The sequence below is a fragment of the Setaria viridis genome, chromosome 4 (genome assembly GCF_005286985.2).
Source record: "Setaria viridis chromosome 4, Setaria_viridis_v4.0, whole genome shotgun sequence".
Lineage (NCBI taxonomy): Eukaryota > Viridiplantae > Streptophyta > Magnoliopsida > Poales > Poaceae > Setaria > Setaria viridis.
Window position 1 is genome coordinate 1,010,092 of NC_048266.2, and position 22,947 is coordinate 1,033,038.

The 22,947-nt window shown below is 48.0% G+C and overlaps 5 protein-coding genes across 5 annotated transcripts; 3 read left to right on the plus strand and 2 right to left on the minus strand.

The window, feature by feature from the left end:
* Positions 1 to 101: 101 nt before the first annotated feature.
* Positions 102 to 1,459, plus strand: LOC117852935 (uncharacterized). Its single transcript, XM_034735243.2, has 2 exons — positions 102 to 850; positions 979 to 1,459. Exons 1-2 carry the CDS (start codon positions 746 to 748, stop codon positions 1,279 to 1,281), a joined length of 408 nt encoding a protein of 135 aa, XP_034591134.1. The 5' UTR covers positions 102 to 745; the 3' UTR covers positions 1,282 to 1,459.
* Positions 1,460 to 5,526: 4,067 nt separating this feature from the next.
* Positions 5,527 to 6,624, plus strand: LOC117853869 (uncharacterized). Its single transcript, XM_034736148.2, has 2 exons — positions 5,527 to 5,927; positions 6,018 to 6,624. The coding sequence occupies exons 1-2, from the start codon at positions 5,761 to 5,763 to the stop codon at positions 6,217 to 6,219; spliced, it is 369 nt and encodes a 122-aa protein (XP_034592039.1). The 5' UTR covers positions 5,527 to 5,760; the 3' UTR covers positions 6,220 to 6,624.
* Positions 6,625 to 8,149: 1,525 nt separating this feature from the next.
* Positions 8,150 to 8,611, plus strand: LOC140222475 (uncharacterized). Its single transcript, XM_072293134.1, has one exon. The coding sequence runs from the start codon at positions 8,150 to 8,152 to the stop codon at positions 8,609 to 8,611; it is 462 nt and encodes a 153-aa protein (XP_072149235.1).
* Positions 8,612 to 9,087: 476 nt separating this feature from the next.
* Positions 9,088 to 12,008, minus strand: LOC117851618 (uncharacterized). The gene has a single exon (XM_034733463.2). The coding sequence runs from the start codon at positions 11,815 to 11,817 to the stop codon at positions 9,334 to 9,336; it is 2,484 nt and encodes an 827-aa protein (XP_034589354.1). The 5' UTR covers positions 11,818 to 12,008; the 3' UTR covers positions 9,088 to 9,333.
* Positions 12,009 to 14,154: 2,146 nt separating this feature from the next.
* Positions 14,155 to 16,027, minus strand: LOC117853177 (aspartyl protease family protein At5g10770). Its single transcript, XM_034735547.2, has 2 exons — positions 15,733 to 16,027; positions 14,155 to 15,591 (listed from the first exon to the last, which is right to left on the minus strand). The coding sequence occupies exons 1-2, from the start codon at positions 15,836 to 15,838 to the stop codon at positions 14,351 to 14,353; spliced, it is 1,347 nt and encodes a 448-aa protein (XP_034591438.1). The 5' UTR covers positions 15,839 to 16,027; the 3' UTR covers positions 14,155 to 14,350.
* Positions 16,028 to 22,947: the final 6,920 nt, after the last annotated feature.

Genomic DNA, 22,947 nt, shown 5'->3' on the forward strand with positions numbered 1-22,947 from the left:
TGAGTTCTATTTCGTTTTGCAGATTAATACCTTACCGATGAAGCGATGACATTTATTTATTATCGTAATCCGAACTGTAGTTGAATGATGTGCATCCATAGTAGAAATATATTTCTTTGTTTTGGTAATTGTACTGAATTTGCTTGCGTAATATATGCACTATGTCTAAATAAATAGGATGGACGGCTCAGGCCAAATGGACTTCGGCTTCGCGCTACAGCAACGCACACTATTTAGCACTGTGCGTTACTGTAGCACGAAGCTGGAAACGGATACTGATACCTTAAAATGAACTGGGAAGGAGGTGAATCAAAAAAGTAGCTCCCCACGACTTCGGCTCCGCCTGCTACAGTTGCGAAGTCAAAGGCCCCCTAAGCCATACCAAATGAGCCCTTACGACCCCTTACCCATTTCATTCACATATATCACTTCCCGTGTTGTTGTTAATTGGACAACAATGGGATGGCACCTTGAACTAGTAAGACACAACAAGAACCACAAGTATATGTCATCTACTACTATTTTTGGAACCAAGTTGTGCATTACCCCCTCCCAACCATTGATAACACATCCTTGGCTAAATTAAGCCAACCAAAGACAACCACAAAAACTTCTTATAAATACGGACCACTTACCTACATTCCCAAATCACCTCCACATTCAACACCTCCTCTCCTCCACCACTGACCAATAACCCCGGCTGCCGCCGCCGCCGCCGCAACCTTCACAGCAGCCGGGGGCAACCATGGGTGCCTGTGCAACCAAGCCCAAGACGCTAGAGGGGAAGGCCCCCGCCGAGGCCCCCATCTCCACACCCAAGGTTGCACCCGAGACCACCGTCCCCACCGAGGTGATGACGATGCATTCTGAAACTCAATTTATAAACAAATTTTGTTCGATCACTATGCATGCCTTCAATTTTGTTTCCTGAAGTGATGAACATTCGAACTCGCTGTATATTATCAATTTGATGAGCAGGTTGCGGCTGAACATGTCGTTGAGAAGGTGGTGGAGGAGGCCAAGGAGGAGCCGGCGGCGGCAGCGGTAACAGAGCCGCCTGCCACCGCCGAGCCCGAGCAGAAGGCTGAGGCAACACCAGAGGCGATCGTCGAGCCCGAGCACAAGGAGGAGCAAGTCTTGGAGAAGATCGTTGAGGAGGATCAGAAGCCTGCAGCCCCTGTCGAGGAGAAGACCGCCGCTGCCATTGAGGTGGCGGAGGAGCCCACGGAGGTGAAGAAGGACGCCGGGGAGGAAGAGGAGGAGAAGCCGACGCAGAGCTGACCGACTGTCCATGGCGTCAGTTGGCTCCTGCCTGAAATCTCTAGAGTCGTCGGCTTATATATAGCTCGGGAGAGAGATCCACTGCGTGTAACATTCTTTGATGCCTCCCGTTTTTCCTCCACGGGGTTCTGATAAACGATATTATTGGGCTTATTATTGAACATCTTGGTCCCTAATATTATAGTTTGCCTTCAACTATATATTCCTTGATAATAATCCAGGATATCACACATTCATATGCTGAAATTTTCCGATCCCCAAAGTTTGAACGCAAATTCAAATGCTCAAAACAATGCACCTACAGGACAATGTGGTCGAGAATCGAGACTGATGCGTAGTTTCAAATTCATAACATACAGCGAGTTCGAATGTTCAATCAATGGAGGTCAAGGCGGCACAGAGACGAACCGTTCTGATCCCGCCCGTGTGACGATGCATCATCCATGGACCATATGGCCATGGCCTCCCCTCCGTCACCGGCGTTCGACGGCGCATCCGCGGCCTGTGCCCATGGCCCTGGCCTCCGATCCGTCACCGGCGTCCTCGCGCGGGCAGCGAAGGCGTGGAGCACTGGAGCCATCACCGCCGGCCGGCCGTAGCGTGCACCACCGATGCACGTCGTTCGGGTTGATGATGAGAACCGTGGAGGCCTTGCTCGAGCCCATGGGCCGAACTGTGGAGGGATTCTTCGACGGGCCTAGTGCGTTTGGGCCAGCACTCTGTTGGGCTATCGGCCCAAAAGTTCCACGGGAAGAAGAAAGGGAGGAGGGCACGCACTCCCCCCACCCCCATCTCTCTTCTCCATCGGAATCGAGGGCGGCCGCCGGAAGACGATCTGCAGCGAAGCGAAGGGAGAAATCGAGGAAGAAGCGAAGATGATCTACCGCAACTGGTCGCTGCTCTCCTCGACGGTCGTCATCTGGGGCGGCGTCGCCACCGCCGGCCTCGCCGGGATCTTCCTCTTCGGCGGCAAGGTACTAACCCTCGATCCCCTTCCTGTAGCTACGGATTCCATCCCAGATCGCCCGTGGGACTGCGTATTCGTCCGTTTCCGCCCCCGCATCTGCGTGGTTTCTGTACGATGTTTTGGTTGCTCCTGCGCCTGTGCTCGTTAGGTTGGTGGTGGTATGAACATTGGATCCGGTTGATGCGTCGGTGGGGGATTCGCGTCTGGTGACCATTGCGAACCCGGGATTCGGGGCGGATTTTGGGTGCGATGCGATAGAGCTGTTCTCTGCAGGGTCAGATTCCTCTGTTTAGCTTAGGGCGGCCAGCAAGTCCTGATTCGAGGCAGATGTTATGTGGTTTTAGGTTGCTACATGCCGGTCAGGTCAATGTGTTCTTGATCTTCCTGCCATGCTTTGTTGTATGTTCTTGCCTGAGATTTTTTTTTTCTTGTAAGCCCTGTTGTATGTTAATCTCAAAAAATCCCTTGCTGTACTGAGATTTTTCTTACTGGGTAGGGCAATAGGAGATTAGAGGCCTGTTGGGACATTCTTTAGTTTTAAGGATTTTAGCATGCTGGATTAGATTCTGGTGTGACTTGCAAGAGTTGATGCTGATGGTTGGGGGTGTACTCTGACACTTATTCGTTGATTTCGTGGGAGATTGGACAATGCTCTACGTGCATAGGTCATCGAAAAATTGAGTCATCTTGATGTGTTACAGTTCACCTATGTTGGTCAATTCATAACTTCATATACTCAGGTGATGTTCTTTCATTGCATTTTTGTACTTGTTGGATGCGTTAGTGGGCGTTCGACACATCCAGTTTTGTTTTGGGTACTAGTATAGCTGTAGAGTATAAAGAAGCCTTACATGTGTGTATTTTTGGAAGATTAGGTGCTCAATGTTTTTTTGGCTTCCAAGTTTCCCTATTGTTTTAATTTCCAGCAGAAAAGGCTCAGTTTGCCTATTTGTAAAAACACAGTAACCGATTAATACGTTCTTGAATGGAGTAGCCAGCAGTGTGGGTAGAACTATGGATGCATTTTGAAATCATGAACTGTCAAACTGAGTATTAGAACAGGTATCCTAAAGCACTGTACAGTCTTGATGTCTCCAATTAAGATGATACTTATGTATTCTGCTGATTTGCTGTAGGAGACGATGACTTTCATAAATATGATTGTGGATGGAATGAAAGATTGCCATATTGACTAAGATTTTTGAGTTTTGATGTTGGTAGTTTTGTGCACGTAGGGATTCAGTTGATAATTGGTCATAGAACTGAGTTATATACCGAGTGGTAGGTCTGTTGATGCGTCATGCATGAGATCATCCAATACTTGTGTAGCAAGAAGATTACTGAATACTCACTCCACTTCTTCATTACTTTATAGGTAAATTAATCTTGTTTATATTCTAAGATTTTCAACATAGTAACTTGGTCGGTTTCCCATGTCCACCAACTTGTCCAAGCTGGTTTATTTGGATGCCTAACCAGCATTTAATTATTTTTCCGCATTGCTTCAAGCGACTCTTAACATTGTACACCAGTTCGATGAGAAAGAAAAATGCAACTGTGTCAGATTGCTGATATGCATGTCTTGTAACCTTGATTGAGATAGCAGCCTTTTATTAGGCTTCATTTGTGTTTATATTGGTGCTAGCAGGTATCTTAAAACATATGGGTTTCTCTTCCCACGATTGGTTATGATATAACTATATTGGTTCACATGTTTGCAGGAGAAATTCCAGGACTACCTTTGCCGTGAGGGTGAGAGGCTTAGGCGGCAGGACAGAGCCGCGGTGGGCCGAAACTAGAGAGGAAGCCAAACCTGATGGATATCAACGATCGGAGCAACATTTGAATTTGACAAGAAATCCGCCCCTCTACTAGAGCAAGCCCCCCTTCTAGAATGGAATCCTTCTGAATTGCTTTCGCTTTCGTGAGCCGAACTCGCTCCGTAACAATAAATCTGACTGCACCCTGTGTAAATCATTGAAGAGCTAACGCTTTTGCCTTTTTGGCCCGTGGTTTGTCAAAGCTTGTGTGCTTGTTTGGCATCGACTGGCTTGATGCCCTGAATAAAGGTTGATGCATTTGACGGGACATCATCACAAATATCTGGCCTCCTTGTGTTGTTCAATTTGCTACCAAAGGCTTGTCTTTGACGCTTTGTGTGCTTGTCCAGGGTGGGCTATTTGGCTAATGTATTCCTCCTAATTGTGTTTAGCTACATCTGATCCTGTTATAGCAGCATATTTCCTGCGATTTAAGCCTTGTCGCTGTATGAGCCCAAGGCGGTGATCCATGAGTGTATCGTTGTATCTTATTCTTTGTGTACGTTGGGATCGCCGAAACCTAAACACCCATAAGCACCATCCACAGCATGAAAAACACTCTGACCTCGCAAGTTCTACATCAAATATAAAAAGGCGCGGAGCCCTTCTAGCCTCGCGAGTTCCAAACGGAGAAGTAAAACTTAGTTACCGTCGAACATCGTTATCAGGTCTTAAGACTAACCTCGCAAGTTGCGCGTAAGTAGCAAGGAAAGCAGAACTCCTTCAACCTCGCACGCTGTTTGGAGGCACCTCTAATATCGGTTCCGAACACCGAGCTTTTATCTTCTTACTCTTTTATCTTCTTACTCTTTACTCTTGAGGCTAGGTGTTCGTCTCGGATGGTGGATAAAGCCTCGAGGCTAGATGACCGGCTCAAAATGAAGACGAAGTTTCGAGGTTAGAGGGCGGAAGGCGTGAGAAATGTGACCACGTGGAAGAGTTCAATTTGTACACGTTTCCTTCAATGTAAGGCATATCTTAGGATTATAGTGGTTGAGAAAGGATACTGTAAAAGGAAGTCCTACCACATTGTAAAGGGGATCAGTTTTTCCAATTGCAAACATTATTCCCATTATAACTTGGATCTATTTGGTGTCAAATTCCTTTGAGACCAACAGTGTATCTTAAGTACTGTAATGATTTGCTTACTGGTGAAGTGTTGCGTCTGCTGGAGCCTGTAGCAGGGAAGCAACTGATATTCCTCTGCTCAACTTGCAACTCTCTTGCGAGCCCGACAAGGTAGCGCGCGCGCGTGCACGGCGCGGCCCGTCGTTTTCTCGTGTGGCGGCCAACTCGATCGTCTGCGCCCGCGCGGCCGTAGAAGATTACAACGGCGTGACGTCCTCCCCAGCCGGTGCACGGTCAGGCTCAGGCCTGTCTTGTCCGGCCGAAGCAGAGCTGAATGAAACAAACCGGTGGGAGAGCGCGGCCGTCAGTTTGTAGAATGGAAAAGCCTCGGCTGCCGACGCCCGCCGGAAGACGCAACTTGCCGAGCCACACCACCACCACCCGCCGATTCAGGAGGAAACCGAGGTGCGCGGGCGCGCGTATAAAACAGCCGGCACATCGCCTTCCGCTCCGGCATCACCCCTGCAGGCCCCAGCGCAAGCAAGCAAGTCAAATGCTAACCGAGTGAGCTGCTAGCTAGTTCTTCACTAGTTTTTGCACGGCCGGAGAAGACGATAGGTGGGGATGGAAGCGAGGTACGTGAAGGTGGCGTCCCGGTACTTCATCGTCGGCAACGGGAACGCCGGCGACGGCTGCGGTGGTGGTGGTGATCATCGCCGCCGCCACTTCCTCGACGCCTGCTTCCTGTGCAAGCGGGACATCACCCCGGGCCGCCACATCTTCATGTACAAGTACGCACGATGCTACCCGACCATCGATCGATCTGTGTGTATTATTCTTTGACGACTGACCTCATGTCCGCTACGCGCGGGCGCATGCAGGGGCGACGCGGCGTTCTGCAGCGACGAGTGCAGGCAGGACCAGAGGGCCATGGACGCCGCGCTCAAGGCCGCCAGGCGCCGCCAACGCTACCTCCAGCGCAGCGCGTCCCTGCCGGTGCCTTCGTCGGCCGCGGCGGCGGCGATGCCCCGGAGGCCGACCGTCGCGGGCCTCGCCGCCCACGCCCCCGTCCTCTCCGGCTAGAGCTAGCTCCTCGCGGTCGCCGATCCATGCTGGGGGGATACGAAGATGTGCGTGCTTGAGTTCGTCGTGCTCGTGTGCCCCGGCGCCCGCTTGATCGGTCTGGGCAATTTTCGTGGCCTGCTGGTCCGGCGCCGGAGAAGATGCACGCTGGCACACGGAGAGATAGCAGATATTGCGGACAAGTTTACAGTTGCATGATATGCCCGATGCAAAAAAAGCTACAGTAGCAAATTATTAGATGCATCATCTCCTCGCCGGTTCACAAGTACCTAGAGACAGTACTGCTAGCTAGGAAAAAAATAAATTAAATAATAATGTAATAACCATCTGTTCGATCCGTAGAACATGTAATAGCTATTAGTACTTGCATCTTATCACTAGCAGAGAAGAGACTTTCGTCCAACATTTTTAGCCCGGTCATTTTTTGACCTTAGTCCTCCCGGTCATTTTTTGACTTGGGACTAAACATCCTTTAGTCCCGGGTCAAATGGCCACCACCGACGACGGGAGCTTTAGTCGCGGTCAGTAATATCAACCCTCCTCCTCTCCCTTTCTTCCAGGCAGGCGGCATGGCGCTGGCGGACTCAAGCCTGGCGGGCGAGATCGAGGAGGTGGTGTGGTGATCGAGGTGGAGCTGCAAGGGCAGCGGCACGAGCAGGCAAGATGGTGGGGGTAGCCTTTTTTTTTATTTTTTTGACCTTTGGTCTTTAGTCCTGAGTGAATGATCCGGAACTAAAGAGAGGGATCTTTCGTCCCGAATAGTTAGTCCCGATTGGTTTTTCGGGAGCTATGAGGCTTACCAACCTGGACTAAAACTCGGTTTTCCACTACCTCCGATGCCTCAAAGAGATCCTCGACACCTTCACGGCCGCCACCTAGGGTTGAAAACGGACGGGTAAAATACCATCCCGACCCGCCCCATTTTCCACATTGTACCCGCCTGTTTTTGTTTTTTCGAAAAAATCCGGGTTCAGGACGGGTCACGGATTGACGGGTTGCGGGAGCAGGATGGAAACGGGTGAGGCTCTATCCCGGTCGAATTCTTAGGATCCCGTATTTGATCGGGATGGACCCGGATTTAACCTGAATTTGACCTAGATTTTCAGCCCATGAGAAAAAACAGCCCAACATCCCAACAATTAACCCTAACCGAGTCAGTGAGTCACCACCCCACCCGGCCACCCCCACCCGCGCCACCATCCCCTCTCAGTCCGACTCCCACTGTCCGCCTGTCCCGCTCAACCACTCAGGCCGTACCGCCACCCCTTCTCCTCCGCCACCGGCCGACCCGCCGCGACGTCCTCATCTGTCGTGCCACCAAAGGCGCCCCCATGCCGCTCCCACTCCTAACCGTCGCCGCCCGGGCCCGGTTGCCCGTGCGCTCCGCGTCACCCCCCCTCGCCCAGTCGCCCACCACCCTGCCCAGCGGCCTCCTCGCACCCACGCCGGCAGCCCGGCACCGACACGCCGCCTCCCCGGTCTCCAGCTCTCCACCTTGTGCCCACGTCGGCTCCCCACCTCCCTGCTTGGCGCCCACACCGCCGGTTGCCCGGCTCCAGCACGCGTCGTCGTCTCCCGGCATCTCCATCCTCCGAAGATGTCACGAGCCGCCGTCTCCCGCCATCCTCCCTTGTTTTGTGCTGTGCTGTGTGACTGTTGTTCACTGGCCGAATGAAGTAGCCAGTGAAGTGATGTGTGATGAGGGTTCTTGGGCCACTTGCTGTTGGCCGAATGTTTTGTGCTGTGTGACTGTTGTACACATCAGTTGCCTGTTAGCCGAATGTTTTGTGTTGTGTGACTGGTGCGTCCCAACTAAAGTTTTCGGTTACTGTCCGTTTTTATCGAGTTTCCAGTCGTATTGGTTCATTTCCATACACTTGTATAACCTGCTCCGTTTCCGCTCTCGGCTGTCCTGCTCCTGCTCCCGACGATGAAGGAAACGGGAGAGGGGTTTTCCCGCCCGTTTCCATCCGTTTTCATTGCTACCGCCACCGGCCTCCACACCAACTTCCACAAAAGTACCTTTGTGCCGATCCATGTGGAGCCGGCGGCCGCACTGGAGCTCGCCGCCATCCTGGGATGCCCTGTGGCCGGCTTCTCCCAAACTTATTTGGGGCTGCCGCTCTCCACAGGGAAGGTCCCCGCGTCGGTGCTGGATGCGCTTGCTATCAAAGTGGTGCGCACGCTGCCGGGGTGGCGCACCTCTCTCCTAACTCCGGCGGGGCGCCTCAACCTAGCCAGCGCGATGCTGATGGTGCAGCCTCTCTCCGCCATGGCTGTCATGCCGCTCCCCGTTTCCACCCTGGACAAGCTCGACCGGCCTCACAAAGGCCTGTTCTGGAAAGGCGCCGCCAAGTGCTCGGGTAGCGACTGCCTGGTTGCATGGCAGTAGGCGTGCCGTGAAGCGCCTACAGCCGTTCTGGGCACCTACAGCCGTTCTGGGCGCGCTTCCTCCCCGGGCACGCACCGCCGGGGTCTGCCCGGGAAGCGGCGGAACCTGTTCCCCCCCTCCCACTCTCTGGTGCTGAGGTCGTGGAGCCTCCTTTTGTACTGTTGTTGCTTCTTTGAGAAATGGTATTTCAATTTAAGTAAATAGGCCACGGAGACGATAGCTATATGGGCCAATATGCGGTTCAGTAAATAGGCCAGCGTCGCGATGATTACCACCAAGTGGGCTTAGGTCCACCGCTGCGTGGCCATCATATTGCCGTGGCCTGGAACAGCCGAGCGAGGGAGGTGAAGGCCAATTCATGGGCCGTCGTCGCGTAATTTCCGAGCTGCTTTTCGAATTCCGATGAGTCAGTAAGTTGGTTAGGATCAGTGATGAGTCTCTTTCGTCACTGTATATTGGCTTATAAGAAGAACTGATGAACCAAGCAAACATTATTATGTACACAACAGTCCACTCCTCACGCACATCTCCTTCACCGCCCGGGAAGGATCCGAGTTGGGGGAAATCAAACAAGAAATCTCTCAACAAGAACATGCCAACGTACAAACACACACTCGGATGCAAGAAACAAGAGTATCAAAAAGCTGGCTGCACAGTACACTGAAGCACAAACGAAACAGCCAAATGCATATCCAGTTTTGATTTTTTTTCCCTTTCTTCCCTCAAGGTCCTGGAGTGGATTGCTTGGTCTGTGGCGGCGGCCGGGCTACGCCGATGTGGGTGGTCAACGCCCAAAGCACGGTGATGAACTCGCCTCCCTGCACCAGCACCTCCTCGTGCCCCTTCACGCGCTCCTCGTCGTTCGACGGCGCGACGTAGACGATGAGCTCCGTCCACACGTCGGCCAGGAGCTTCCACACTGCTTCAGGATCAACCTCGTCCATTAGCAGCTTCCCTAGCTTTGCGCCGTTCAGTACAACTTTGCTCCCATCACTCTTGCCTGCTGCGGCTTCCGTTTTCTTGTTGTCTTGCTCGCTGTGACCTGGTGTTTCCACTTCAATGTCCCTTATCTGCACTGCTGTACTGGTTTCCTGCTGCTTGTTACTCTCATCCTCTGTACTGGTTTCCTGCTGCTTGTTACTCTCATCCTCTACGGCTTTCATCATCTTCTCGACCCTCGTGCTCTTCGATGACAGGAAGTACACTCGGCACCCGAGCATGTCCTTCAACTCCTTCTTCATTGCCTCAAAGACATCCTCCGCTTTTTCCTTGTTGTCGGGGAGTAGCTCAGGGTGGAAGGCCACCAAGTAGGCACAGTAATTGGACAGCTTAATCGCCACCATTCTTACATCTTCATTTTTATTGCTCGGAGGGGCACACTTGGCCTCCAAGATGCTGGTGGCAATGTGCAATGTGAGGATGACCTCGGCGGCGCTATCGCTCGTGCAAGCCTCCCTTAGAGCATGGTGTTGAGGAATGTAGTGCTTCTCCTTCTCCAATGCGGATGTGCCTTTGGTAAGGGGAGTGTTATTAGGATGGCGATCATGTTCCACAAGACAATCCATGATGGACTGCTTCAAGCTGTTGGGTACACCCTCTGTTCTTATCGCCAAGAAGAGTGGGGAAAACAATGGTAGGTGGGGTGGCCAACGGAGGTTCAACATGGAAAATTGCTTTACCCTAAGGGGGGCATGGCTCATCCTGCTCCGTAGCCACAGGAGACGGCGGAAGGCTCCACCAAAGGTGGGGCTCCGAGGCCAGTCGTATTTGGCCCTGAAGCTGCATAGCACTGAGACCATGAACCAATTGGAGAGTAGGAAAACAACGAACTCCCATATCTCCTCGTAGAAGAAGATGATGAATAGAAAGGCAGTTATAGAAAGGTCTACTAGGGAAAAGAAGGCTGGGGCCTTATTATCGATGGCTTTGGCTAGAAGGCATCTGACTATTTTTGAAACTCCATGCTGCAAGGTGTAGTTGTCTCTACCGAGGCTTTTGAATGCATATCCAACATCTCCATTGCCGCACAGAATAATAGACATGAGGCACAGGACGGTTACGACTATGGGGAGAAGAAAGTAGTTTGCTATGAGGAAGAAGGGGCTCGCGAAGACGACAGGGATGACAGAGTGGTAATACTCACTGAGGAAGTTGACCTCATCATTCATCACTTGGAATAGTACATGTGCATCCTCCTTTCTTCTTTGGCCGTACAAGCCATTCAAGAGGAACTTCCGGCAGTCGCGTGCCTCTTCATCGCTCATCGCCGGCTGATGCTCAAACCTTCGACGCAACAATTTGAAGAGAGCAAACGAGAGGCAGATTCTCTTGAGGCGTTGGATTTCCTTGTGCTGACTGCCTGTCTCGGGAAGCTCCCAAACTTTACCAACAGTGATGACGCCATCGTCGTTGGTCGGAAAAAAGAACTCATACCCATCTGCAGTAGCCTTCTTCACCAACTTGTTTTCTCCCATGACAATGTACTTGCACTTCTTCAACAGCTCGTCTCCGTCCTGGACAGCTTGGTGGCGCTCTGCTTGATGCTCCTCACGTTCTAGCATCTGAGCCATGTATGAGGTGAGTACAGAAGCGTTCTTGCCATGGGCATATGAACGCTTCCCCACCTCGGTGAAGACGAATCTCTGCGCCACTTTTGTGGCACAAAGGATCCAAAGGATGCTGAACACCGCCTTCCGACCAACGCTCTTGATGTTGAAGAAGACAAGGTTTCCCAGCCAAACAACGCGGCCGGCGCGCTGGATGGTGCTCGAGTGCCCGCGCATGCGGATCTCGTCCACCTTCTTGCGGAGGAGCTCCACCAGAAGCATCCATACCAGGATCAGCCCGGCCGTCAGCGAGAGATCAGCCACGGTGGTGGCACCCGCAGTGGTGGAGGAGCTCGTCGTGTTCCTCGCGTTCTTGGCCTCGGAGAAGAGGTAGGACATGACGGGGAGGAAGAGGGAGAGCGCCGAGGAGAGGAAGAGCCGGACTTTGGGGTCGAGGATGGCGCTCACGTCGGAGATGCCGCTGAAGAGGTTGAGGCTGAAGAAGAGCCCGGCGAGGACGAACATGATGGTGGTGGAGGAGACAATGGTGGGCTCATTGCTCTTATCTATGTAGGATGATGTGAGGTTGGAAATGTACATAGTCATATTTTGATCGCAGAATTCTCTCGGGTCAAGCTTGAGTGCAAAGTGAAGGACCATTGTGTGGTATACGGACGATTACTTGAGAGTAATCTTGAGTTTATCGTAGCTGGGGTTTGGTTTGGTTCATCTCTGGAGCATTGCATGGCTATATAAGCTAGTTTGGTGTGTGCAGTAAGCTGCGTTCGCGGTGGCCAATGGCGAATGGCATCGCGTGCTTGCCATGTTTTTTGTTTGGTGTCCGTTACAGAAGCTAGAGTACGTTCAAGCTCAGATTATTACTGGTTGACTGCGACTGGCATCACTTGCTTGCCAAGTCTTGAATTGATACAAAGTGCTTCGCATGATTATCTGCTCTAATTAATAATATTCGATCTGTGAGCTACTTTATTCTGTATGTGTTTGCCTTTGGTATTTATTAATCCCAGAATATTTTCTCTTCTTTACCAAAGGACACAGAGGACGACCATGACTCCATGAGAATACGTGAGCTAGTTTCTTTAACTTTTCTGTATTTTGTCTTTGGTATTATTAATGGCGAAATCTTTCTTTATCAAAGGAATGCAGATCACCATGAGAATGCGTTAGTTTATATTAGTTCTCCTGCCTTTTTATCTTCTGTGTTTCATAATTCCACACTATCTTTACTTTATACCAAATTAAAGGGCGCACTGTCTCGGTTAGGCTATTGTAGGCCCTTTTGTTTTATCATGCTTTTAAAGATGCCATGTCATATCAACACAGAACGATTATCAATAAACATAGAGAGTAATTAAATAGCCTTAAATTATTCTTATTATACGATTCGCATGATATGGTATATGTTGTTGCAATGTTTAACCATCTAGTATGATGAAATTCCTTAGTAGCTATCTTAGCACCATTCTAGGCATTCTTGAACCCTACGCTTTCATAAATGGAGGAGTAGGGTGGCACAAAGAGGATCACTACTGGAAAAATGACCTATCGTCCCGAGGCTTAGTATCGGTCACTTTTTGGCCCGGTACTATTGTTAGCATTAGTATCAGGCCTAAGGAATAGTACCCGAGGAGACCCTTTAGTCTGGTGGGGGCTCCACCCAGTACTAAATCCCGCCCCCTCGCCCCGGCGTTGCTCCTTGATCCGTGCGGGAATTCCTTCTTATCTCCTTCCTCTATCTCCTTATCGCGCTGCCTCTCTCCTTCCTCTATCTCTCACTCTCTCTCTCCCACACGGTGCCTCTCTCCCTCCTGTATCTCAGCTCTCTCCCTCCACTCCTCCTACCTCCCCTCCCCTCCCACCTCCACTCGCCCCTCACCAGCAGTGAGGAGCAGTGGTGGAGCGAGGTGAGGTGGCGGCAGTGACGGCGTAGGAGGGGCGGGGCGGAGCAGCGGCAATGGCGGAGCGTGTGGCGGGGCGGAGCGGCGGAGGGGGACGGTGGTGGGGCAGCGGGGGAGGGGGCCGGCGAAGGAGGCGGAGGGCGGAGGAGGCGGAGGAGCGGAGTGGCGGCGGCGGAGGTGGCCGGTGGAGGAGGTGGAGGAGGGGCAGAGAGAGGAGGGGCGGAGGAGGAGGCGGAGGAGCGGGGCGGTGGGGGCATGAGTGGCGGGGGATTTTGTTTTTTTTAATTTTTTAACACCTTTTAGTACCGGTTATTTCAACCGGTACTAAAGGGACCCCGTACCGGATTGCTAGTACCGGTTGCACAACCGGTAGTAGAGGGGGGTTACGGACCGGTACTAGAGACGATTTTTCTGGATACACTGGCCGGTGCTAGTTTGTATATTGAGTAGGAAATTGGGTGGTGGATGATGCTCGACTAGTAAAATTAGTAGAGGCTGTAGATCTAAAAATCTAATTATATATGGCAATGTATCTAAGAAGGGAAGAAGTGAAAGGGTGGCACTTGTAACTGCACAGGGAGCCCGTGCTTCAAGAAGATCTGACTTGTTAACTGCACTGTGTGATTTACTTGGTCATTAACAAGCGAGCTCAGATGTCGCAAGGTCCACATGTCAGGCACAATGTCACATATTAATTACTGTAGAAAGGTATAGCCAACGTGGTTTGATGTACAAGAATACAACATGAATCTACGAACATCTTGAAACTCTCAAGCATTTTGTAAGAGAAAAGGATGGAGGACTGATTCAATCTCACGAGGTAGTTTGCGACCACGTCACATGTTAAACCATGTTCTTGAGTGGGCATAGACCCTATTTGAAATTGTTGGACGAAAAATAATTTTCTCGTTCACATCCTGATCAAATAACAGAATCTAACATACATATAACATGTTATAAAGATCACATGAATTTTTTTTTCTCATTTCAACCTGTTTTCAACCACGAGAACAAGAAGAGAAGGATGAATCTAGAATAGTGAATGATTTGGGGATAAAAAAATCTTGAGACAGATTAATAGACAGACATATACCCTTTATTTATTTATTTTTCAGGAAAACAAGTACATAGAAAAATTGCGTACAATGAAGCTGATCAATACTGAATGATTACTGAGACTGACACGCATGACATTGTTCCAAACTTCCAAGCAACATAGATGGTCAAGATTGCACTGTCGATCGAGTATCCTCCATTGGCTAAGCAGTCAGCACTCAGCAGGCGCCACGGCGGAATCCGACGGCCCCGCCGCCGATGTCATACAGCACCTCAAGCGTCCTCTGCTGCACGTTGCCGATGATCCCCACGGACTCGTCGTCGCCGGTGGACGCGAAGGCGAGGCAGCCGTCGAGAATGGTCCCCGACCGGTCGAGCTCCACCGTGGCGCCCCTCTCGAACACGAGGGAAACGCTTGGAACCTTGACGTCGTCGCCGACGGCATCGCTGATGTTGAAGCACGTGTCCAAGATCGCCGACGACGACGCCACCCGCGGGTACATCTTCATCTCCTTCCTGAACGCCGCCCGAAGAACACGGTACGCCTTCGGGGGCAGCCGCGTGATGATCGTTCCCGAGTCCATGACCGCGCCGGCGCTGAACGCCGACGGGGGCACGCGGAGGCGCCGCCCGGCCACGGTGATGCCCTGCAGGAGCACGAGGTAGAAGGTGTCGACGCTCATGGTCCTGTACATGGGCGTGACCGTGAACCTCGACGAGGAGGCGCGCGGCACGCCGAGCGTCAGGAAGCCGGAGTAGTTCGCCGCCGGCGGGAGGCAGTAGGAGAAGGCCTTGGTCGCCGTCTGCGACACGAGCGACGGCGAGCCGCCGCCGAGACCCATGAGCCCGTCGGCCTTGTCGCTGAACAGCTGCGCGGCGTGGCTGCAACCGAACTGGAAGTGGTCGACGGCGTACGCCGGGGTCAGCGTCAGCTTGTCGGCACTGTACGTCCCGGTGGTGTTGGAGCCGTCGCCGTAGTTGACGATGTACTGGCACTGGCGGCGCTTGGAGCAGCCATTGCCGTAGAGATCACGGCTGAGACCGTTGCAGGCGGCGGAGCCGCAGCCGATGGCCGAGTACGTGGCCGACCTAGCCGGGTTGAAGAGCTTGTCCTTCTGGGGGTGGCACGCCGTGGCGGGGCACGGGCGGCACTGCACCCACGTCACGTCGCTGCCGGTGTCGATGTGCACGGTCTGGGTGACCGCCGGCGTGCCGAGGCCCACGGTGACGACGTACTCCAAGGTGTCCAGGGAGGAGCCAAGCGTGGTCGGGACGGTCACGTCGCGGCGCTTTGCTCCAGCAGTGCCGTTGAGGCCCTTCCGGATGCGGTCGGCGCGGAGGCGGTCCCGGTGGAGCACGTCGGCCGTCGAGGGTATGGTCTCCGAGGAGGGGAACGGTGAGCAAGGGCCTCGCCGGTGGTTCAACGGCAGCCAAGTGCGACTGGAGAGTGGAATGCTCACTGAAAATCAACATAGGTAGGGTGATCAGCTGCGCATTAGTAGTACTTAGTTACTTGAAAATTAAATGTGGCTGGATGAATATAGTACCGCAACCATGGATTTCTTTTCAGAAAGGATAAACAAAAGGAGTAAAAATTAACCTCTGTGGCCGGAGCAGACGGCATTGGATTTGAGCGTGCTAGTTGTTGCATGAGCAATTGGAGAAGAAACACACAGGACAAGAACTAGCGGCAAAACAGGAATCATTGTAAATTCTCTCTAATTCTTTTTCTTCAGTGAACGTTTCTTCAAAATTCTAGCTAGCTAGTGCAGCAGGTTTGCTTCGAAACTCTAAGCCTCGAACATATATAGGCTGTGTGGAACTGCACAGTTAGAACAGAAAGCCATTTTTCATGAACTTACATTCTAACTGATCATTAAGGCACAAAAGAAATCATACGAGTGCAACTATCTATGGGGAATATTCAATATACTCTACATGCACTATGATATCTAGTGTAGAGCATACGAGTACCCTTGAAAAGTTTCATTCCATAATTAATGAAATTTAGGATTCAAAATTTATCCCGCGAAAACACAATTGTACTTTTGGACAAGCTTGCAGGACTGTTGTGCTATTTTCTGCATGTGCATCAAACTCGTCCATATAATAATTAGGAGGAGGATTCCTGTTCTTTTCTTTAAACTTGTGCATACACAATTAACTATAACATGTGACCAAAATGCCATCTGCATGAGCATGAAACTCTTACATGCATAATGGTTAGAAGCATCTAAGTCATTTTCCTTCATCACTATTATTCTATCTAAAGATTTCTACGATTGCATTCTTTGCAAAATGGAGGGATACTATGTATATATAGATAGTAGTGAAGTATTCTAGTTGACACGTACATGTGGTGACTTCGTAAATCTCAAAATATGTTGGCTCAATCTCTGTTAGATATCTACAGAGATAGGGTGTGTGCACGCGCGCACACATTTATTAAGTTGAATGTGTACGCACGTATGTGAGTGACTGTACTTCAGAAAAAAAAATGATCCAAACCCTTGCTCAGGTTTTCAATCCCGCGTGTATTACTGTAAATGACGTGCCCAACAACCTCAAGCAACCAAACACACACATCCTTCATATTCCCGGGTCGTCTCTCCAGCCTGCAGACAATTGAGCTTAGGAATGCAAGCAAGCAAGCCCTAAACCTTTCAGCCCAAGTAAGAATCAATGCAATACGTCATATCAGGCCCCTTAAACTGTTGATATATATGGTTCCTAGCATTTTATTAAACTTTATTTTTGTGATAACATTTTTAAGAGCGACTGCTCCAAGCTTTTGGAACCTGGTTCTTTTTGGAAGGACCCATATGTCTAGAATTATTCGTTATGATGATAAGAAACTTTATTTATTGGAGTAGAAACGATAATGCTAACTTAAAAAGTAGGCAATAACTTAAAAAACTTTTGTATTTCTTTCTGCAAGATGACTTGTGCTCTCTCCGAATTGAACCTTTGGTGGCCCTCTCCTTGATTTTGTGAGATGAGCCCAAGCCAAGTTTGTTCTCGGTTACATCATCATGGAGGCATGGACATCACCGAAGAGGACTGTTCCAAAATAGCAACTGCCACGTCTGCCCTCACATGGCTAAGCATAGGAGGTTAAGACCAACACCTTTTGTTTGTGTGTGTACGTAACCAAGCTGCCAATTACAAGGAGTACACTGCTCCTTTTTATGTTATAATGCAAATGCATGTGCTTTCTATATAACCAGGAATAATCAGCAATCTTGGAGGCTCAAAAGCTTCCAGGTGAAGCCACCTAAGATTCCTAGGTGGACACTCTAGAAAAAGTGAGAAATCCTAGAAATTCTCATAAAAAAGTAAAATATTCAACCATCAATCTATAGATTCAAATCATCATAGCCATTGGATCTATTATATTTTCTAAAAAATTACCCACCTATGCCATTATGAAAATAGACTAAAGTAACCCCTAATCTTAATCAAAATTACCCACTTATGTCATTGTAAAAAATATTTAAAATAACCCCCTAATTTGCGACTGAATTGCCTACCACTATTACTTAAAAAATTTAAAGTAACCCCTTACATCTATATTACCCACACATGCTATTATTAAAAATAACATGAGGTAACCCTACGTAATGTACAACAATATATGATTCTAAATTATCTATATCTTGCACTATTGGTATACGATATAATAATTAAGGTCTATACGCATGATGTGTGTCACCATTTATAATTAAAGATATAAAGTGATGGGAATATAGATTTCTATGCTAAATTAAAGATATAAAGTGATTGCATAGAGTAATTATTAATTAAAAATTAATCACAACTGAATAAAGATAGGTACATACCTATATAAATATTATGTTGAAGTATTGAAAAAATAAGAGAGTAGTAGGTAAATAATTTTAATCATTAGCTAAGAGTTTAATTTCTAAATAATTTTTAAATACAATAGCTTCTAAAAATATTAATCCGTGCGGGAGCACGGGTTGATGGACTAGTGACAAGATCATATCCGCCTTTTGCTTTGCCTTTGCTCCATCCAATTCCTGGCAGCGTCCTTAACACACAACGTTTTAAGCACTCTTGCGAATAACAGCTATACTCTTCTAGCTGTTCAGAATCAGTACGAGGTGCGTGCATCATGTCCTTCTTTATTATTGGTGCTGCCTTTGATGGACAAAGCATCGATCTTTTGACTAACAAAGACCTTTTTTTTCATAAAAAATGCCACTAACTAACTCTTGTTTCAAACAATCATACAAACACGTACGCAGGGTCAGTACGTATACCCTGTACGTATCTACGTACAACTAGCATGACTACTCTCTCTCTCTCTCTCATCCCGCAACGCCTGCGCGTGCGATCTATTAAAAAACGTTCAGCAGCAGCCAGCGCGCCACTTTGATTTTTGATGCAAACCAATACATTATTAGCTGCACAAGGCACAAACCAATACGAGCTTAAGCATGGCACCTCCAGCTCCGACGCCTCAGGCGGCTGCGACGAGGACGACGACGAAGAGCGTGAAGGCTCCGACCGCGAAGCAATACATCATAGCAGCTCTGATGGCGGTCCTCGTCGCGGCGATCATCGTCACCGTCGTCTTCATCGTGCTGAGCCCTGCGCGCATCCTCATCTCCGTCGCCAACGCGAGCAGCCACCACTAGGTCATAAAATATATGTGCTAGCGGCTAAAAGGGGTCTGTGCTGGTGGACCGAGCACCCACCAGCAACCTTGAGCTAGTACAAATAGCGTCGGTAATGGCGGGTGCTCGTCCGCCAGCATAGATCGCTGTGTGCTGGCGGGCGACGTTAGCCACCCACCAGCACAGATGCTTTCCAATCCAATATATTATTTCCCGTGAGTTATTTATAATTTCTATTTCCTGCCAGTTGTTAGCCCGTGAGTTATTTATAATTTCTATTTCCCGCTAGTTGTTAGCCGTTAAATTGAAATATGTATCTCCAACCATTAGTACCGGTTATCCTAATTGTTAGCTGGTTGGCGGTGGGATTTCTTTTTTTATTTTTTAATACTCTTTTAGCACCGGTTATTTGACCCGGTAGTAAAGATCTTCCTTTAGTACTGAAGTAGCAATACCGGTTGTACAACCGGTACTAAAGGGGGATTAGTACTGGTATTGAACACTTTCCCCAGTAGTGTTCCTATGCCGCTCAATTTACCGGCGTACCACCAGCTCCCCTGCCGGTTCTTTGCGTCTAGTTTACCTAATGGCCACTCAAGCTCAAGTCTCAACTAGTGCACTAAAAAGCAAAATCAAACCTATAAACCCAGCCCTCGAACACGTATATGTTCCTTTCTTCAAACTCTTTGAAACAAAAAAAAAGAGTGTGCTAAGTACTTCGGTTCCATATCTCTTCTTTATTTAATCAAAATCAAACTTTGGTCCTGCTAGAGCGAAAACGAGATTGTTGGCTTGATGACTGGGAACATTAGCTTACAAAGATGGAGTATCACACAATCAAAATATGCAATAGATAAATCAACTACTGACCCGAGATTTTTAATGTTTAAGACTAATTATAAAGGAATTTCCTGCAGGGAAATGGGGATAAGAGCCCATTGACACCTGATTTTGTTGTATGGAGACTCAAATCCTACTACTATGACTCGAGAGGGTTGTTATTAGGATTTGTATTAGAAATTGAGTGTTGGCTCCTACAAGCATGTTTGAGGGGTTAAGAGTGACTATATTACTGTATAAACAAGATTTGGAGACCATAATGATCAATCAAGCCAAGAGGAAACAAATTAAGGAAACACAAGATCTCATCTAAGATTTGCAAGGTAGGAGCGCTCAAAAGGTTTAGGCTAGGTAATTTATAGTACTAGATTCTTGTATAGGATGAGAATCAGAGAGTTCTAAAGGATCAAGTAGAGTTGTGAGCAAGCGACAATCACTTATACTTGTGTAGAGTTCTATTTAAAGGCCTTGTCAGCTTTGCCAAAATATTATCCTATTTGTTGTGGTTGCTTCAACGCCTTCATCAAGGGTCCTCTACAAGGTTCATCTACATCATCATTCTTCATATGGTGTAAGCTTGTTTCATACTCACAATATCCATTCTAGATCTGAGGATTGTTGCCCACAATTAGGGTATTAGAACTTGATAGTATTCAGGGTGTTCTCCAACGAGGCAATAATTGAGAGGTGAGACAATGAAATAAGGTCAAAACTATTCAGCTCAAGTAGCTAGGAACCAATATGCAATAGGATGACATTCCTTCCTTCACACTAGGCCAAAAAATGTTTTTGCTAGTGGCTAAAATAGGTTTATGCTGGCAAGTATCGCACCCGCCAGCAACCTTGAGTCAGCACACTAGTGACCGGATGTTGGATGAGAATCCGGTCGGTACTTTCAACCCGCGCAAGCACCTGCATATAGCCAATCTCTCATCTGGTTAGGTTGTAGCTAGCCGGGGGAAGGTATTGCTTACCATTAGGAAGTTCTTGTGGGTGGAGCTCTGGCCTGATTTTAAGGTCAACCATATCCTTACGTGATTTTAGTTTGTCCTTTGCCTTTTCTGATAAGCCCGAGAATCCGATGGTGCTATCAAACACATTCTTCTGAAGATGCATCCCATCAATGGCATGACGCACCACTAGCTCTTGCCAGTATGACAAATACTTAAAGAAGATAGATATATTCTTAAAAGGCATGTCAGCGATGCATGTAGTTTCAGCTTGCTTCCTTCCCATTTTCGTATTATCAACACCAGCTAATGACTTCATACCGAGTTTGAACTTGACCTTCTCACACATTTCAAATACTATTTTACCTATAGCCGGTTGCGGAGCAAAATCATTCTCATTGGTGCCATCGAAAAAGTCCTTCATCCTGCTATATTTGTGTATCTTCAATAAGAAATGTGTATGCTGCATGTCCACTGTCTTCATAGATCCCTTAAGGTACACATATGATGTTCCATCCAAGCAAACTACGCATACTTTCTTACCTTTTACCTGACCTGTCAGGAGAAATAGGGCTGGATAATCATTGATGGTAACAAAGATAATGACCCTTAGTGTGAAGTGCTCCTGTTTGTACTCATCCCACATCCGAACCCCATCCTCCCAAAGCTTCTGCATATCTTCCATCAATGGCTCAAGGAAAATATCTATGTTGATGCCAAGTTGCTTTGAGCCTTGTGTGGGAATGGTTAGCAAAAGGAACTTTCTCTTGTGACGTAGCCATGGGGAAGGTTGTATATGGTCCTCGGCACTGCCCATGTGCTGTGCGTGCTGCATCTTTCACCAAATGGATTAATGTTGTCTATACTCAACGCGAACCGTACATTCCTTTTTTCATCTGAAAACTCTAGATGATTGGCATTAGAGGTCCTCCACTGGCAAGCATTAGAAGGGTGTCGAAGTTTTCCGTCAGCCTTTACTGGGCGATCGGCATGCCAAGTCATCAGTTCAGTAGTTTTTGGGTTTGAGAATAAATGCTTCAGATGGTCCACCACCGGCAAGTGCCACATCACCAAGGTAGGAACTCTTCACTGATTCATGTTAATACCTATACAAGATTCATCCTCCACTTGAACACTAACATTTTTCTTTGCACCCTTCTTCCTCTTATTCCTAATGGAGGAACCAGGGTCCTCATAGAAATCGGCAGTACTTTTGCAATAGCTAGAATCGCAATTTGAACACTTTTCCAATGCTGCGTACTCACCATGGTATAATATGCAGTGGTTCCTACACGCATGTATCCTTTGCACATGCATCTTCAATGGATTGATAATCTTCTTTGCTTCGTATTTGTTTTTGGCACAAATTTAGGCTTTGGGAGCAATTTTCCCAATAAGGAGATTATCGAAACTATTGTCTAACTAGCCGAATTTAGCCTTCAGGATCAGAAGATGAAGGACAAAATGCAAGACTATCCACTCCTTCCCACAGCCCTCATACATACGGTCCTTTGCTACCTTCTTGAGTGTCTCAAAATTCTCTAACCCTTTAGGACTTCCTAGCAACACTTCCGGTTCAATGTGGCGCAACATGTCCTCCATATCAACATTACGTTCTTCGTCCACCTATGGTTCCACACGTGCATCTGTTTGATCACCATTTTCATCTCCATGGTCATATAATCATCATCCATCATAACATGATCATTTTCATTTGCATCATCACCACCCACTTCATCATAGCCAGTGTCGATGTCTATGTTGTTGAAAGTACCTCCTGCCTCACCATGGTAGGACCAAATTGTGTATCCATCCACAAAATCTCACTTTATCAAATGCCTCTTGATAAATCCTCCCATATAATATTGTTGCTGCGGTCAAAACGCGGACAATGTATTTGCATTGTCTGGCAACTACGACCGTACTTCTCCGCAGCCTCGATAAACTTTGATACCTCTAACATCCATACTCTATGATCCACCTTTAACTACCTATGACAATAATTAATAAGTTCGAAGAAAAATAATCAAATTTCATTCTATAGTAAATTAATCAAACACAATTCTATATTACATTAAATGAAAATCAATTAAACTATGGATGTAATAAATAATAAGTAGGAAGAAATATAATCAAAATCAATTCTATATTACCCTAAATGAAACTCAATTAAACCATAGATGTAATAATTAATAAGTAGAAAGAAAAAACAAACTCAATTATATATTAAATTCAATCAATCTCATTAATTAAACTATGGATCTAATAATTAATAAGTAGGAAACATATAATCAAACTCAATTCTATATTACTTTAAAATGACAAACATAGCATTGTAATGGTTATAATATGACCATATAATTTTATTTACAAAAATAATCCATC